This window comes from Vipera berus (assembly GCF_964194415.1).
Source record: "Vipera berus genome assembly, chromosome: 4".
Classification (NCBI taxonomy): Eukaryota; Metazoa; Chordata; class Lepidosauria; order Squamata; family Viperidae; genus Vipera; species Vipera berus.
The window spans coordinates 66,800,919-66,820,044 of NC_138206.1; the positions used below are offsets into that span (position 1 = coordinate 66,800,919).

Genomic DNA, 19,126 nt, shown 5'->3' on the forward strand with positions numbered 1-19,126 from the left:
GAGGGAGGAATTCTAATAGAGAAATATAAATCAATAAGTTGAACTTTACAAGACGGAATGAATCATTAAATTTCAACTATGTGAGATATGACCAATTCAGTTGGATATACTTTACTGTTTTAAAATTACTCTCTGTAGAAAATATAATTAAATTTAGTATTTATACAAGCTAAAATTGTCAGGTCAATTAAGTTCCATGTATTCAATTTACTCATACTGTACTGTATGCTATTTATTCCCTAAATACAATTTGTTTAAGTATAATAATAGAACAAACAGATGTATGGATCAATACATTTTTCCTTTTAAAATTTATTTATGTCTACTCATTTTCTGGGACACGGTGGCTCAGTGGGTTAGGATGCCGAGCTTGTCGATCAGAAGGTCGGCAGTTTGGTGGGTTGAATCCCAAGTGCAGCGCAGCAGAGTGAGCACCTGTTACTCGTCCCAGCTTCTGCCAACCTAGCAGTTCGAAAGCACGTAGAAATGCAAGTAGAAAAATAGGGACCACTATGGTGGGAAGGTAACAGCATTCCGTGCACCTTTGGCGTCTAATCATGCCGGCCACATGACCACGGAGACGTCCTCGGACAAGCGCTGGCTCTTCGGCTTTGAAACGGAGATGAGCGCCGGCACCCTAGAGTCGGAAACGACTAGCACGCATGTGCAGGGGAACCTTTACCTTACTCATTTTCTAGCGTCAGTTATATAAACTACTGTGATTGCATATATCATTGTGGCACATTACGCACATGAAGAGATCCATGGTTTGTTAGCCCAATCACCAAAGATACAGAGACAAAATAAGAAGTGGAATTGGTTTGCTTTGCTTCACTTCTTAATCAGACTACCTAGTCAACTGCCTCTGTTGAACTGGAAAAACATCAGGGAAGCCAATCTTAAGTAACCAAGCAGGTAGGAAGCTGGAGGTAGCTGGACCTATGCTTAATTCAAATCCCACTGGATCCTAAAGAAAAGGGATGGGGTTTTTTTGCATAGGATTCTGGATTTTGGAAATAATTTAGAATTATCCTCAGGAAAGTGCCAGATAATGGCATTTTCCCAATTTGACCAGAATTGGATGAAAATGAGTACCTCACCTTCTGATATTCTGCCTCTTCTTCAACACTGCAGGCACCCTTTCCAGTTTTAGTTAAGATTGTATCTTTAATTTGGACAGGCTTTAATTTAAGGAAAACCTACCCTGTTAAGAATCACAGGTAACAGAAATAAGCCCTCCATTCCTTCTCCAGCTGGGATGTATCCAGTGGTGGGATTCAAATATGTGAACAACCGGTTCTCTGTGTGGAGGCCACTTCCGGAAGTCCATTCTAGTCCTGGGTAACAAAAAATTAGCTGCCGGTTCTGCCGAAGTGGCGTGAACTGGTTGAATCCCACCACTGGATGTAGCCTATAATAGGGTGATTCTGAATAGAAACTGCCTTAATACGTTTATTCTTACCAGTTAGATGTTGTGGTTTTTTAAATCTGTATACAAATCCTCTGGACATTCAATACATATCAAAGAAACCACAGCTCATGCTATTAAATGGTAGGATTTAAGTAAAATAAGTATATTACTTAATACTCTTAAAGCGACAGTTGGAAAAATCTAAATGTGTGGCACCAAATGTATAAACAGCAGCTCACCAAAAGTAAGAAGCCTTGTTTCAAATGACTCCATATTTTGCAAACCTCTGTGGAATTAGTTTCCATAACAAAGTATTGTCAGTCATTTTTTATCAATTTCTATGACTGAATACTCCGCCTTAGGAAACTGAATGCTCCCTAGTCACAAATGATACCAGCTAGAAATATATAGAACTTCTGCTATTTCAGAGAACTAAACATCAAAATTATCTAAAATATTAATATGTAAAAAATAAGATTCTCAGTTCTTATGTTTCTTTAATCTATTAGTTGAATTTACCAAGTTGTCTTCCACTGAATTAAAAAATAATACTGTTTATTTTTATAGTTACTCCACAATTACGCAGGAATCTGCACAAATGTTTAAAATTAAATATAATTGAAAGTAAACTTTTATAGTATCTTTAATTTTTTAATGAATACAAGAACTCTATCGCCATCTAGTGAAAAAGTGATTATTATACTACTATCAAATTACCATTTTGAGATTTTCTGTTAAAAATATATACAATATACATTGTCTGATTAATTTATATTATGATTATATTTTTCACTTTTGCAGCAGAAAACATTTCAAAAAATAGAAAAGAAAAAATAAATAAAACTCAGCATTAAGCTCAGAAAGATTTCCTGGTGGCAATGATATTATATAATAATTATAATTAATAATTAAATATATTTAAATAATCTAGTTTCACTAGATCTATTAAGCTATTATTTTCTACAAAATTAAATGTCAGTTATAGTTTACATATCCTTTGCAAAGCAAGTCAAGGTTGTACTGATACCTCCTTACAAAGACCCACAAACTTAAAAGTTCCACCCTTATCAGTAATACATTTGAGAACACTGTTTATCCTAGTCAGGCTCCATGTGAGAAATAAGCTTTTCTTCTTATATATACTTCCTATGGCTAAAATGTCATTTATTAAAATACCTACTTAGCATTCTTGACAAAACCAAATGATGTGCCATTATTAGAAATAAACTCAATGCACAGAAATCAATTAATTAAATGCTTTAAAATACAAATTGAAAAAAGTTTCCATTCTGGTCTAAAAAAATTTGAACTAAAATACGACAGTTAACAAGATCTACTATAAATATTATAAACAATATATTTTAAAAAAGAAGGAATTACCAGTTGGTTTTTAGAAAACTGAAGCAGTTACTCTTGAGTAAGACAGTGCTTGACTTAGCATTTTGTATTCAGAAAAATTTATTTACTCCCCCTATAAAAATACATGACATCGTATGTTCTGATGGAAGAGACCACTGAATAGTTAAAAGTCCCTTTTTCTAAAGAAGTTACTTTGAGTTTGCCATAAAATATTCCTGAAATGTTCTGATAATACTTTCTCCTCTTCTGATGTCAAATCTGTGTCTCTTAATTTTTTTCTGAAAAGTTTGTTCCAACAATAATTTATTGTTCCTCCCCAGCATCCCAACTATCTTTGAACTTTCTGTTGTTTTAATTAAATAAAAAAACAAGTTGATTGAGGACAGAACTATCACATTCGATGAAGAGGGCTAAACCCTCTCCTAGCCCACTTTTCTAGTCAAACAAACAAAACATAAATCCATAAGGAGTCAGAACTCCATATTATTTTCTGGGAGGAGTAATGCCTAGTTAATGATGTGACAGCTATTTACTGTACTCTAGGACTGGAATGGGGTGGGCGCGATTTCGGCATGACACCCCTAGTCTAGAAGATACCATGGCTATAGAAAAAATTTAAGGCTGTTCTTCTTAACCACGATCTTTGCTCTAGTCCTAATGTATCTAGATTAGTGGTATGCCATATCAGATAACAGCAAATGTCATTTGCTAATTATATAGTATACTGGTGAAATACTTCCTTTTGTCATTTGGAATTTCACATCAGTTTCACTGCTGAAGCCCATTCCTAAACTACAGTAAACAGCAATATTTTTTTGCTAGCCTTAATACCAAACAAATAGTATTTTATATTTTTGTCACATTCTCAATAAGAAATCCTTCTGCAACAAATTTTGCCTATTTCTTAATTTACAGAAATTTAAAATTAATTCAAATTAATTGAATTGATAAAAAAGATTTTCAAATCGATATTACTTAATATTTGGAGGCCTGCCATCAGTTTTACTGCTCACAGTCCTACAATCCTGCCAGCTTTTAAGGAGGCCTTGAAGATCTTAATTCTTCCCAAAAGTACTAAAACAGTATGCAAAAGCTCATGTTAATTTGTTTCTGGTGCTCTGCGTTTTATATATTTTTCTTTTATCATAGTTTATTAACATTTAATAGTCGCCCAGGTGTGTTTGGTGAGTAGGCAGCCCTAATAACTGAAGAAAAAAAAAGACAGAAAAATAGATAAATTTACCACCCACAAAATAATCACAGTACTGATCATTGCTGACTTACCTCTCTACCTTTGAAAGTCACCAAAGCAGCAAGGGGTTTTGCATAAAATCTACTGTAGGAAAATCCCAGGCATCCATACATACTATTAGCTGTAAGCTTCAGAGCCTTCTGCCTGATATCATACTGAAAAAACAAACAACTATCATAATCAGGTAAAAATTATTTTCTTCTTTTAACTGGTTAAAGTAATTAGCAAGCTAATACGGAAGAGCATCCCAGAGAAGATAGAACCATATTTTAAAATTTTTAAATGTCATTTCCATCCTGTTTTTATACATTTGACATTCAAGAAAGTGAGCAGCACTTTAATAAAACAGTACAACATTTAAACCCAGTAGGTAACTTTTACTGCATATTTTTCAGGTTTTTTTTAAAAAAAATATCCCTGGCCTAAGCAAGCTAGTTTTTAAGAGAAAAAAATATGTACCACGTATTTACTACATTTAGATTAGGGTCAAATACAGGTAGTTCTCAACTTACAACCATTCAGTGACCACTCAAAGTTATAATAGTACTAAAAAAGGTGACTTACAACCATTTTTTACACTTATGACAGTTGTAGCTTCCCCATGTTCACATGATCAAAATTCAGATGCTTGGCAACTGGCATGTATTTAAGATAGTTGCAGTGTCCCAAGGTCATATGATCACCTTTTGTGACCTTCTGACAAGGAGAAGGTTGCTAACTTAATAACTGCAGTGATTCGCTTAACTGTGGCAAGGAAGATCATAAAATGGGGCAACATTAATTTAGCAAATGTCTCACTTAGCAACAGATATTTTGGGCTCAAATGTGGTCATAAGTCGAGGACTGCCTGTATATTGTTATGTAGGAAAGCCTCTATCAACTTTTTTGTTTGCTTGTTTTCCTCTGTATCTCACACTAAAATATAGCAAGCATTTCACTGCCAATGATCATATATAATTAATCTTTCCTGATCCAATTTTGACAGTGTTTTGAAGGGCAGGAGTAAATTTGCTCCAGTATTGTTAATATATTACATTTGACCCAATCTGGTCTTTAGACAATTTTGACACTCATCCCTGTGGACATTCCAAATAGTTGCATATTGTAAACTAGGCAAGGAACTATTCAGAATGAGAAACAAGGACTCTTGCGTCACACTTCACAGCCATTCTTCCTCTCTTGCCAGCTATTGTTGGTTTTTCTTCCTTTGTCAATTTTATATGCCATTATGTCATCACTGTACTTTCTGGGGAAATCCTGTATCTTAAACTTTTTTAAAACTCTCGTGTTCTTTATACTGTCAATCTTATCCTGAACCTGATCAGATCTCATTAAGAGTGAGGATGTGTAGGTCAATATTGGAAGAAGGAGGAACTGCCGACCATAGAAGAATGGACTTTAAAAGTCTCTGACCTGGCGGAAATGGCAAAGATATCGGCTTACTTGAAAGACCATTCGCAACAACGTTATATTATGGAGTGGAAAAAGTGGATTGATTACATCCAGAATAAATATGGGACTAAAAAGTTTCATTTAGCATTTGCATAAGTTTTGATGTGATATTAGTATTGCTTGTAGTCATTTTATATGAGCTAGAGTGCGATAGACTTAATAGCTTATTGTTGTTAGCATATGGTTGTATATGATTGTTTTTACTTTTATACCTTGTATTTAGCTCTGGGAAGTCGGGGACGGGGAGGGGGGAAAGGGAGGGGGGAGGGTTGGGTAGGGGGTGGGGGGAGGGGTTGTTAAAGATAAAATGTATTGAAAAACTTTTCAATAAAAAAAAGTGAGGATGTGTTTTTTTTTACAGCTATGTACTCACAGAGAGGTTTGAAATGGAGGACTTGAAAAGCAATCAAAATATAAACCTAAATTCTCAACAAATGATTTTATTGACATTATAATGGATATTCTTTTCTTGCTTCTTTTAATATTGTTATCCTTGGATATTTTTCTGAGAAGCAAATGGAATCACAATTGAGGTATCCTTGCTGCTCTCTGAGCTTTGTTGTTTTCTTTCAGACATTACCCAAACTAAGTAATACTAGGTGATCCACTGATGATGTTACCTAGTTTGGATAATGAAACATCTGCAAGAAACCCCTGATCTACAAATATTCTCCTTTATCAGAACCATGATTATCCATAGAGAAGGGAGGTAGGTGGTTTAGAAATAGGATGGATAAAAGTAAAGTAAAGTAAAGTAAAGGTGTGAGTTTATATATGTATGTTTGTAAAATACAGTGCTGAAAATCTTATTCATGTGATCAAAGCATCATGTACAACAACCTGTCCAAGCTTGGTGTTCTTCAGATTTGTTGGGATTGTAAATATGGAATTCAATAGCATAGTAATGCTGACAGGAAAAATAAGAATTGCAGTATTAAGCCATCTGGAAGATGATAGGTTGGGGACTAAAAATGATATATTCCTATTTAAAATTAGAATTCAGTATAACTAATTGCATGAGATTAAAATGTGATGTCAGAGAATACTTTTTCAACTAATGGTTATTTTGAAAGGTCTTCTTAAAGTCCTCTACAAACTTATTTTGTTCCTTTTAAGCCTACTGAAGCCTAAATGATTTCTCTATGATAAAAAAAATAAGTTATATTCTTTAGATCTGTAAGAGCAGGTAACAAGTATTAAAATTATTTAATGGATGTCAGAATACTCTAAAAAGAGACTTTTCAAGACATTATTGGAGTTTTACCAAATATAAGTTATTGTTCTAAATATATTTGAAAAAAATATCTTTTATTAATCTGCAAAGGGTATTCCCTGTTTATTTTGAAGTTCTATTTAGAAAACAAGTATGTATTCTTATTTTCTCATTATTTCCCTCTTGATCAAAGTTTATAAGAGTTTATCAATAGGAAGCTACTCATCAAGAATAAAAAGCCTCATTTGTTTTAGTCGGACAGTCCAAATAAATTAATAATCTTTTTAATTACCAGCTTTTACTTTAATATCAATAAACTTTGGTTCAGAAAATACATATTTATTACCAAGACATAATATTTAATATTATATTAAAGCAAATATTCCCACTCTGTATTCAAAGCAAGCATTCAAACAAGTTGTACCATGAAATTAGTGAGATTTATACCTGTAAGCAAAGGTCAGGGTGTAAGCCTGGTTGTTTCATCAGCTGTTTCACTTGACGCCTTCGCTCAACAAGCTTCTTAATCTCTTTAGGCAACACTCCCATTTCTAGAGATGAATCAGGTAATTCGGGAATTTCTTCTTGTTCACCATCCTGTGAAATAATAAATTTGACATATAAGTATTACCAAAATACTTTAAATCTCACAAGATTTCTTGGATAAAGAGCATTTATAAGAATAAAAATCAAAGTCAATGTCAACAGTGCACTATACTGAAGGGACAAGATAAGATAAAGTTAAAAAAAACTGGATTTGCAATTCATTTCTTTCAGAACTGCAAGCATGAAAGACCATTCCAAATCGTCAAGTTTATGCTTCCATCACAAACACAAAATCCAGAAGTATTTTCCAAAAAAACCCAAAACTAGATATATACTTTTCTTTGAATAAAGCTATCAATTTAACCATCTCTACTTTTCTTTAAAAATATTTGTAAAATCAATAAATTCTAATACATTTTTTAACTTCCTCTTAGCATACTTTCAAATACACTTTCAAGAATATTTTACAAGCTTTTAGTAATTACTCAAGCATTATGTATAAAGAAAAAGAACTTTGGTTTTGGTTTTACTGATTGTTGTTATAGAAGTGTCTAGTATATTATATATTAATATTATGTATATTATATATTAATATTATATATATTATATATTATAGTTGAGGCTGTTAATGTTTGTTTTCTTGCTAAAGAGTTGAAAGTCAACATTTTTTTTTCTTTTTCCCCTTCTACCTCACACTTTCTCTTTTTCCCTTTTCCCCTCCACTAATTTCCTGTTATTTTCATTTTCCTTTGTATTTTATATTCTGATAAATTAATAAAAAAAATTGATACCAAATTGCCAAGTGTTTTTCACATCAAGAAAAATAATGGCTTCTTTTTTTGTTTCTTTAAAAAAATCTTGTCGACAGCAGAATATAACTAATATTGTATCTCATCCATCTTTTTGACATAAATCTGATCTGGTCAAGATATATGTTTTATTAAAAAGCCACTTATTCTCCTTGAGTGTTTTGCAGTAAAGAACTTACAATCTCGTTTGCCAAAGAAATACCTATTTTGATTATTTGGAGGAGTCAAATCTTTCTAAATCAACATAAATCAATTTCTGTGGGGAGTTCTTCATGCTTCTGAATTTCATTCATTACCTGATTTAAAGGTTTAGCCAAAATTCCTTGAAATGTCCTATAATATATTGCAGAAGTACCATAAGATCCTGGCACTTAATTAAACTTCAGGTTTTAATTGACAGTTTTTCTCATCTACAATTGTAGATTAAGAAATTCTTTTAATTGTTCTGTATTTTTTAAGCATTCTTCAATCTTTCCCAGATCAGTTGTTTGTTAATTATAAAATCTGGAATAATAACTCACAAATTGCTACATCTCTTGTAGATTTGGTACCTTGTCAAAGAGATGCAATTGTTTTCTCCTTACAAAACTTTTTCCTCTTTTTTTCTCCTTGTTCACCCCACCTACCCTCTTCCCTTCTACTAACAGTAGCAGCAATGGAACTTGAACTTTTTATTGTCACATTACTATTCAGCTTTTCATACCTTATAGGATATTTTTTTAAAAAAGTCAACTGGGCAAGGTCAGAACACATAAAAAGAAATAGAAGAAAAAGCTGCATTTTGTCCACAGCCTTGGAAAAAACTCCAAAATACATGCTTTGGTGCCAGAGCTCAGAATATTCAGAACAGCTATTTCAAGCTTGTAATATTTGTTGTTCAGGACATTTTAGCACAAGACTATTTTGTGCAAATTAATCCACCGTTAATAAAATAACCTTACCTAAATAAATTCTGTTGCTAATGATCAAATATTTTTCTATAAATATGTTCTTAAAATTTTCAGATTATTTTTACAGCTGAATTGGTGATATGGATTAAGGTTAGCTCTTTGTGACTAAGTGATTTAGATGTTTATTCACAGAAAATAACTAATTTTAACATTGAAAAAGCCATAATGAATGTAGGATTACACGTAAGGAAAATTATCACTTTACCATACCTTCAAAAAACCAAGAAAGTGAAAGAAAAATAGGAGGGAGAAGAAAAATGCAAGGAAGTAATGAATGAAATAAAAGCAATTGTTTCTAAGGAATCTGCAGAATTTGTGATAAAAATGTTAAAAAATAAAGTTATCAGAGAAAACGTAATGTTACTGAAGAAAAACTGAAACAGGCTAAAGGAAAGTGGGCAATGTAGGGAAATTGAAAGAAAATTAGAGAAATAGAAGTAAAAATACAGGAATATCAATCATAAAGTCATCAATATTGGAAATATGGAAACAATATTTTTACACCCAAAATATAAATGTAGAATATAAAGATGAATATTAAAATGAGAAAAAGGAGACTTTAATAATTATTAGTACCATACACAATAATAAATGGGAGATCAATGCATTCTTGATCTCATTCTTGATCTCATATCATTTATTTTACCATCAGCAATTAAAATATATTAAGCACACACCTCTGTCTTTTTGTGCACACTGAAAGACATTCTGTGAACTGTTGTAAAACAGATGTTAAACTCTTGGATAATTGAAGGGTATAAACTATTGAAGTCAAGAAGCAAAATGAACTTGTCATAAAAACCTAAAACAAGAGACAAATTTCTATTATAATATGTAACTCTACAGAAATGTCCAATAATAAAATTTCTGATAATTTTATTAAGATTCTTCAAAGCATGGGTGTTCATTCTTTTGGCTTGCCTGAGCCACACTGAGTGAAGAGGAATTCTTCATATATATCAGGGGTGTCAAACTCACAACGTCACATGATGTGTCACGATGTATAGCGACCTTTTTTCCCATTGCTAGCAATAGGGTGGGCGCAGTTTCAGCATGACGCATCCGGCCCATGGGCCGGCAATTTGACACCCCTGATATATGTGGTCTTTGGCCACATATAAAATATATAATCACATAATAATGTTAAGTTTACAATTCTGTGGTGCCGTACTACTAGTTATCCAGGGCCGCATGCCGCCCCTGGACCAAATTGGATACACCTGCTTTAGTTTAAAAAAAAAAGGAGGTAAAGCGGACTTTAACTATACACCTATATTTAAAGCAACAGTTAAAATAATCAATTTTCAGTGGTTGCATACCAACCTCTACATATGTAGCAATAAAAGTGCCAATTCACTATCTGTATTTCACTATTTCAAAGACTGTAATTCAGGGGTGTCAAACTGCCGGCCCATGGACCGGAAGCCGCACCAACCCCATTCCCGGCAATGGCAAAACTGTCCCAATACGTTGCGCGATGTCATGTGATATCGCGGGTTTGACATGTCTGCTGTAATTTCATCTCAAAAGATACAGCTTTTGGATTCTTCAGAATGGCACCAAATATGAAATATAAGAATGAAAAATCTGTTTTAGGGGAATTGTGCATACATAAACACTAATACATTGAAAGTTATAAGCAACCACTGTAAACATCCTAATATATATTATTAAATAAATATAACATATGTGTAATGTAACACTATGCATGATGTAATGGTCAAACTTACCAACTTTTGGTTCCAAAACTAAACCTCCTGAATATGCTGCCTTTTTTCGTCCTATTTTTGATTTATTCTGATCATTTTCCAAATCTTCATCTTCTTCCAACTTATGAGACATAAGAACAGGACAAAATGTAAACTCTAATTCTAGCTAAATACATTCAAGGAAATATTTTTAAAAGGAGATTATTTGGCTAATAAAGGTCTATATGATAAAATGGAATGGATTAATTGGATCAACCATGTTTTTCCACATTAACATATTCAGACTATTTTAAAAATTCTAGAAACCCTGGCTTCCTACAGTTCCACACCAAAGTCATTGATTAAATGGTTCCGGAAAGATAATACAGTAATCTGTAGTGGTAGCCAAAATATGATGAGCTCAAACAAGCGAGTATCAATGTTCAAGACTGAGTCTGAACTAATTCTTATTAATTGACTAAATTATCAAGAACTTCTGATTAGCTTTCAGCAAATGAACACCATCTGAGAAAAAATACTTACATGCTTCTGCTTTTTAAACAGCTGTTTATCAGGCACAATATAATCTTTATCATAAAATGCATGGAGAAGCAAGTATTCATTGCGCTCAGCTCGTCCACCCATCAGTGTCCTGGACTGAAAAAAATTAAAACAGAAAAAGAGCCATACAGGATAACTTAAAACACAGGTTAAAATGTCAAAAATGGTATTATTTCATCTGTATTTCAAATGTCTAACTTGCCATTTTGTATCTATTCTTCTCAGTAAAACAAAGAAAGTAACAACATATTAGCTTAATCTGGCTCAGTCAATCATCCTACATTAAAAATTTCCTTTAGTGTCAGAAATGCACTGTAATGCCCAAACTATTCTATTTGTATCTATCGTACTAAAAATAAACTACTTTTCATAAATGAGATTGTACATCCAACTGAATTATAATTGAGATGACTGAATAATTAAAAAGCAAAAGGCTTACCATAACATTGCCAGCAATATTTGTAATTTGTAAGGCTAGCGGAAGAACATTAAGTTCACACATAATTTGTAAAATGTACTTAGAATCTTTCCATGTTTCTTCTAGCATATGAAGTAAATGATGAGAATCGCTACAATAAAGGGGTGGGGGAAGGAGAGAGAGAGAGAGAGAGAGAGAGGCAATTTTAATAAATTCCCACATATTTTTGTGAATATACATAAGCCTAAATTGCTGCTTAAAATCTAATGAAAACCCAATTTTTTAAAAAAAATATCACTTTCAACCACCTGAAGGAATAGTTACTTCTCTTAATTTAGGATAACTAAGAGGACCCCTAAACAAGGAAAACATTATTTAGAAACTGTCTGTAAAATTATCTGCACAAAAGTATTACTATCTCCCCACCATAAACTTGAACATAATCAAGACACAAACATCTTCTGCTTACTTTTTTATTTGTTTTACAACAAAAGAATACAATTTTTAAGTTAATGTTAAGAGAAACAAAGAAATAGAAAACTGAAAAACATAAAAGAAAGGATAGAAAACAAGAAAAAAGCAAAACATAAAGTGATTTTCAATATAATACTTATATTTTATACTCTTTCTCTAAGGTTACATCAAAGTTTTCTTCTTTCCACAATCTATCCTTCCTAATAATCAAACCCATAAATTGCAAGTGCATTTTTTTCAGCAAAAAGTTCATAAGGGATCTTCTTCTTACTTTTATATAAGACCTTTATTAGTGCTAGTAGAGATATTCCTACTGCCAAGCAAAAATTCTAAAAAGGCTCTTTTGAGCCAATGGAAGCTATTGTCAAGTTTTATGGAAATGTATAGAGTTAGGGACGCAGTGGCTCAGTGGGTTAGGACGCTGAGCTCGTCGATCAGAAGGTCGGCAGTTTGGCGGGTCGAATCCTGAGTGCCGCGTAACAGAGTGAGCGCCTGTTACTCGTCCCAGCTTCTGCCAACCTAGCAGTTCGAAAGCACGTAAAAAATGCAAGTAGAAAAATAGGGACCACTACAGTGGGAAGGTAACAGCGTTCTGTGCGCCTTTGGCGTCTAGTCATGCCGGCCACATGACCACGGATCCTCGGACAAGCGCTGGCTCTTCGGCTTTGAAATGGAGATGAGCACTGGCCCCTAGAGTTAGAAACGACTAGCACGCATGTGCGGGGGAACCTTTACCTTTACCTTTATAGAGAGTTATTTTCCAGGAAGATATCCCAATTCTGAGTAATTTACCATTCTCCTCCAGTAACCACTCCCCTCAGGACTGTCCTCACAGACTGATACAGCTTTAAACCTGTCTCCAATGACATTAATGGGCAATCAAAAAGTCACTACCTCCAGTCAGTTTTTCTCTTTTCCTTTGACACCAGAGGTGTCAATCTCGCAACGTCACATGAGGTGCCACGACATATTGTGACTTTTTTTCCACTGCCGGCAATGGGATGGGTGCAGTTTCACCATGACGCATCCGGCCCGCGGGCCGGCAGTTTGACACCCCTGCTCTAAGACATTCAAATACCACAGGGAAACTGCTACAGAGGTCAGAACATCTCTTAGAAGGTTCCTCATGACTGCTAATGCTTGTGGCTTTGCCTTTTGAACCAATCATTGTTTTATCCACTGCTTACAGCTGAGTGATTTTATGATGAATATCCATACCAGGGGTGAGTAATTAATTTTCCCAAGGGGCCACATGAGAAACTGGGATTGTTGTAGAGGAAAGGTACCGCCACCCTGGGATCTGTACAGAGACAACCAAAGGGCCAGATGTGGCCTTTGGGCTGTAAAATGCCCAGGTCTGATCCAGACTCATACCTGTACATATTTCGGATTTCTTCAGCTGGAATTGTTACTCTTTCTGTTTTTAAAATCTGACTGACAAGTTCAGACAAGTGGTAACTTTTACAATGAATCAACTCTTTTGCTGAAATTTCTACATCACAAACCATTCGACCACAAGTTGCATTCTTCTCAGCAAATCCACTACGACCCTTGACAAAGAAGGAAAAAATATACATATATAAAGAGCTTGTTACAAGAAGATTTGTGTTCTGAGCCAGTTGCCATAGTTTACATAAATTACAAATGACTCTCTAGGTCAATAAATTATCTGAATTGTCATCTGTCACAACACTGAAGAGAAAAATGTATGGTTAACAAACAACTATAATTTATGTTTTTGGTTCCATAGTCCAACAGGAAGCGTTTCTATCAAATCCAGCTAGTTCCACATTATTTTTCATGAAATAAAATATATTTACTGTGAGTAATCTTAAATATACCCTATGTTCCAAGAAGAATTTGAGCATACCAATAAGCACTGAATCATTCAAAACTCAAATATTGTAATGACCCTTTGCAGGCAATAAGTGCATCACAGATGAAACCATACAATTTTTCTTACTGAACATTAGGAAAAATTGCTACTCCTATTACTACTTTGAAGGTGAGACACAGCCACATACAGATAGTCCTCGACCTACAACCACAATTGAGCCCAAAATTTCTGTTGCAAAGTGAGACAATTGTTAAGTGTGTGTTGCTCCATGTTATAACCTTTCTTGCCAGTTGTTAAGTGAATCACTGCAATTGTTAAGTTAGTAACACAGTTGTTAAGTGAATCTGGCTTCCCTTTTGACTTTGCTTGTCAGAAGGTTGCAAAAGGTGATCACATGATCCCGGGACACTGCAACCATCATAAATATAAACCAGTTGCCAAGTGTCATGGGGTCATAACCATGGGGATGCTGCAAGGGTCATAAGTGTGAAAAAGGATCATAAGTCACTTTTTTCACTTTGAACAGTCACTCAATGAACTGTTGGAAGGCAAAGACTACCTGTATACAGTTTCCATTTCTTCAGACCAAGAACTACTGCTGCAGTCAAAAAAATGTTGTATGCATTTGCCCTCTGATACCTTAAGTTTCATAAATGATACAGAAAAAGCAGACAGCATGACAATTATTTCACTACAAATATATATATATGTATGTTTGTGTAAGTGTGTGTATGGGTACTATATCTGCCAAATCTATTCACAGAAATCTTTAAGTAATTATTCTGGATACAAGTAGTCCTTGATTTACGACAGGTCACTTAGCGACCATTCAAAGTTACGACAGACACCTTTAAAGTCCTTACGACCCAGTCCTGAATTTATGTCCATTGCAGCAGCCCTGCAATTGTTCACTCTTTACAACCAACCATGCCCACCACTTATTTCCCCCCATCCTGCCCCACCGGGTCCCCAGAGGCACTGGGTCTGCTCTGCAACCCTACCGGGTTCACATGCTGCTCCTACCCCCCACTTCTCCCATCATCAATCTCTCAACTTTTGAAGATCTCCAGAACTGAGGAGGTTGGGGTAGGGAAGGAAGACACTCCGTTGCTGGGCCACATGGCACAATCCCACAAGTGGCCGTTCTTTTCCGAGTGAAAAATAACACTGCTGAAGCTTTCGGTTTTACTTTCATCACTGCAAGCTAGTCTTAGCTATCCCAGCATTAATAATGAAAGAAGGATTTCTTCTCCTCACTAGGGCTAGGCTTAGCTTCCTCAGCGTTAGCTATACTAGTTTCATGCTAGCGCAATCAAAGTTGGGGAGCTAAGTCTAGCCCAGGGGTCAGCAACCTGAAACAGTGAAAGAGCCACTCGGAACCAGTTCCCTCACAAAAGGAAAAACTGGGAGTCGCAAAAAATGTTTGCGCATGTGCATACACGCTGGCTGAGGAATTCTGGGAGTTGAAGTCCACAAGTCATAAAAGGGCCAAGTTTGAAGAGCCCTGATCTAGGGCCATGGTGACGAACCTATGGCCACCTTTTCGCTTTAGGCCTCTGCCGCCGTGTACAAAACAAAAAAGGTTCAATCACTCAATCAATTTGAAACTTCTCACGGGGAAAAAAAATAAGTTCTCACAAAGTTTGAATTGATTGATTGAACTTTAGTCCCACCCAGTCTGCCTTTACCACTGCAGCCACGCCCACCCAACAGGCCATGCCCACCTTTGGCCACACCCAGCCAAAGGGCCACGCCCACCTGGCACCCGACGATACATAAGTGGGTTTTGGGTTGCAGTTTGGGCACTCGGTCTCTAAAAGGTTTGCCATCACTGATCTAGGCCTAGCATCTAACTAATGCTGGGGGAACTTAGGCTAGCATCTAGCATTGGTGGATGAAAGAAAAACCGAGAGCTTCACCAGTGTTATTTTTCACTCAGAAAACTGTGGCTGCTTGAGGGATTGTGCCATATGGTACAGCAACGTAGTGGCCTGTCCCTCCTTCCCTACACTGACCTCCTAAGCTCTGGAGATCTTCGAAAAGCTAAGTGTATGATTGTAATGAGATTAGGAAAGAGACCCAAGTGGCTATGGGGACCTCCAAGGGGTGGGAAGAGGAGCATGAGATATCTCAAGGGGTGGGAGTTGGCTTTGGGAGGTTAGAGTCTCCCCAACCCTTGAGGCAACTCATGCTCCACTTAATGGCCTGTGTGTTTATTTAAGGAATGCATTGGGGAGAGCAGGAATAGGAGATCATTAAGTTAAGTGGTTTATTCAATTTATTTGTTAAATTTATTTGCCAGCTATCTCACTGTGGGACTAGTCTAGGTGACTTGCAATAATAAAAAGAAAACAAATGAAAGGAGTGTAAATAGAACAAAAGTACAATAATTGGAACCTGTAAAATGAACGATGAAAAATGAACACAATAAAAATACATCAATGACGTTCACTTAACGGCCCTCTCAACTATCAACTATAATGGCAGGTTCTATTACTGTTGCAGCTGCAGGACTATATGTATAGCAAATTATGAATTATATAGAATGTTTTTTTAATGGAACAAGCACTAGTGGCTGGATGCTTCTTCCCTCTATCACATTCCCCAATCCCACTTCAAAAGATTTAGGGAAACTCTGACACAAATTTGGAAGATAAACAAAACTTCCAAGGAGAAATAAAGCAAAGTAGCATTAGTGATACATCTGCTTGCATTACATTAGATATACAAGCGGTGCACATTCAACTCAGGAACCATTCAAACTTACGATGAAACTGGAACAACTGATAGTTACTATTGGCCAACAGAGTTCTGGCTGTCACAGCATCCCCATGATCAGGTCATGTGATTGTCATCCGAGTTGGCACCCAGCTCATGATTAAGACATTGTAATGAGCTAAACTCACGTGATTGCAATTTCCAACATATCCTGTCAATTTCCCACAAGCAAAGTCAATGGTGAAGCCAGCTGTTTTATGTTGTAGTTACATGAGATCCATGGTTAACAAGGCAATCAAGACTGCCAGCACTGCTGTTGCTAAGCGGCATGATCACATGATATCACCCTCTTTGACTTTATTTAGTAATGACAATGTAATGCAGCAGTTAAAATAACTCATTTTTAATCATGTAAAGCAGTTTAGATGTAAGTAGCGTTTTACCCCAAGTTTTGGCATGTTTGATCTCCTTAGTCGACCTATCTTGGACCAATGAGGAACTTTGCAAAAGTTAATTCTCTGGAGGAGAAGCTCCAGATCAAAACCATAAATATTATGACCCTGAAAAAGAATGAATGAATAAATGAATGAATGCCCAGAATAATTTGCTCAATATATTCAGAACAAAACTATACAGATGATAAGTGTCTATAGTATTTTATTTTATTATTATTATTTTTATTATTTGGATTTATATACCGCCCCTCTCCCGAAGGACTCGGGGCGGTGTACAGGGCAATTAAAACACTATATACAACACATAATATACAAAAATTAAAATAAATTAAACCAAGTACCCCTAAACAATAAAACACGTTCTAAAATTTAAAATTTAAAATTTAAAATCTAAAATCCCAGTCCCTCAGTCCAGGCCGGCAAGTTCAAATAGCCAAGTCTTCAGGTCGTGGCGAAAAGAGCGAAGGTCAGGAGCCATCCGGAGCTCAACAGGGAGCTGATTCCAGAGAGCAGGCGCGCCCACAGAGAATGCTCTCCCCCTGGGGGCCGCCTGTCGACATTCCCTGACCGACGGCACCCTGAGGAGGCCCTCTCTGTGGGAGCGCACAGGACGATGGGAAGTTAACGCCGGCAAAAGGTACTCCCGTAAATAATCCAGGCCCATGCCATTTAGGGCTTTATAGGTCATCACCAGCACCTTGAATCTCACCCGGAAGACAACTGGAAGCCAATTCAGCTCGCGGAGCAGAGGTGTTACATGGGAGTATCGGGAGACCCCCATCACAACTCGCGCAGCCGCATTCTGCACCAGCTGGAGCCTCCGAGTGGTATTCAAGGGCAGCCCCATGTAGAGAGCGTTGCAGTAGTCTATCCGAGAGGTCACGAGCACATGAGTGACTGTGCGTAGGGCATCTCGGTCCAAATAGGGCCGCAACTGGTGCACCAGGCGAACCTGGGCAAAAGCCCCCCTGGTCACAGCTCCTATATGATCTTCTAAACTGAGCTGTGAGTCAAGGACACCCAAGTTGCGAGCCCTATCTACGGGGGGTAACACCTCACCCCCTATAGATAAAGATGGAATAGAGTGGACAACCCGAGATGCCGGTATGCACAGCCACTCGGTCTTGTCAGGATTTAGACGAAGCCTGTTCCTCCCCATCCAGACCCTCACCGCCTCCAGGCAACGGGACATCACGTCGAGGGCATCACCGGGTTGATCTGGGGTGGAAATAAAAAGCTGAGTATCATCAGCGTACTGATGATACCCCACCCCAAAACCACGAATGATCTCACCCAGCAGCTTCATACAGATGTTGAACAGAAGGGGCGAGAGGACCGACCCCTGAGGGACTCCACAAACGAGAGGCCTCGAGGCCGACCTCTGCCCCCCTGCCAACACCGACTGCGAACGACCCAGGAGGTAGGAGGAGAACCACTGTAAAACAGTGCCACCCACTCCCAACCCCCTGAGGCGCCGCAGTAGGATACCATGGTCGATGGTATCAAAAGCCGCTGAGAGGTCTAATAGGACTAGGACAGAGGAGCAACCCCTGTCCCAAGCCCACCAGAAATCATTCACCAGTGCGACCAATGCCGTCTCCGTGCTGTACCCGGGCCTAAAGCCCGATTGGTAGGGGTCCAGATAATCCGCTTCCTCCAGGAACAGAGGAAGCTGATGTGCCACCACACTCTCAACAACCTTCGCTAAAAAGCGAAGGTTGGAGACCAGACGATAGTTGTTCAAAATGGCCGGGTCCAGGGCAGGCTTCTTGAGGAGGGGCCTCACCACCGCCTCCTTCAAGGCGGCAGGGAAGCTACCCTCTCTCAAAGAAGCAGTTATTACCGCCTGGAGCCAGCCTTGTGTCCCCTCCCGAGCTGCATAAACCAGCCAGAAGAGGCACAGGTCCAATAAACACATGGTGGAACTCAGCCTCCCCATGATCCTGTCCACTTCTTCCGGAGTTACAGGATCAAATTCTTCCC

At 36.9% G+C, this 19,126-nt stretch overlaps 1 protein-coding gene across 1 annotated transcript in view; it reads right to left on the reverse strand.

Moving 5' to 3' along the window:
• POLA1 (DNA polymerase alpha 1, catalytic subunit) overlaps positions 1-19,126 on the reverse strand; it is a 275,468-nt gene that overhangs the window by 213,746 nt on the left and 42,596 nt on the right. The window contains exons 19-26 of the mRNA XM_081327009.1: positions 17,132-17,248; positions 13,508-13,683; positions 11,681-11,810; positions 11,224-11,337; positions 10,723-10,822; positions 9,670-9,794; positions 7,135-7,284; positions 4,055-4,177 (exon numbers count right to left, since the gene is read on the reverse strand). Of these exons, the coding sequence (XP_081183135.1) occupies positions 4,055-4,177; positions 7,135-7,284; positions 9,670-9,794; positions 10,723-10,822; positions 11,224-11,337; positions 11,681-11,810; positions 13,508-13,683; positions 17,132-17,248 (1,035 nt within the window). The remainder of the gene's footprint in view (positions 1-4,054; positions 4,178-7,134; positions 7,285-9,669; positions 9,795-10,722; positions 10,823-11,223; positions 11,338-11,680; positions 11,811-13,507; positions 13,684-17,131; positions 17,249-19,126) is intronic.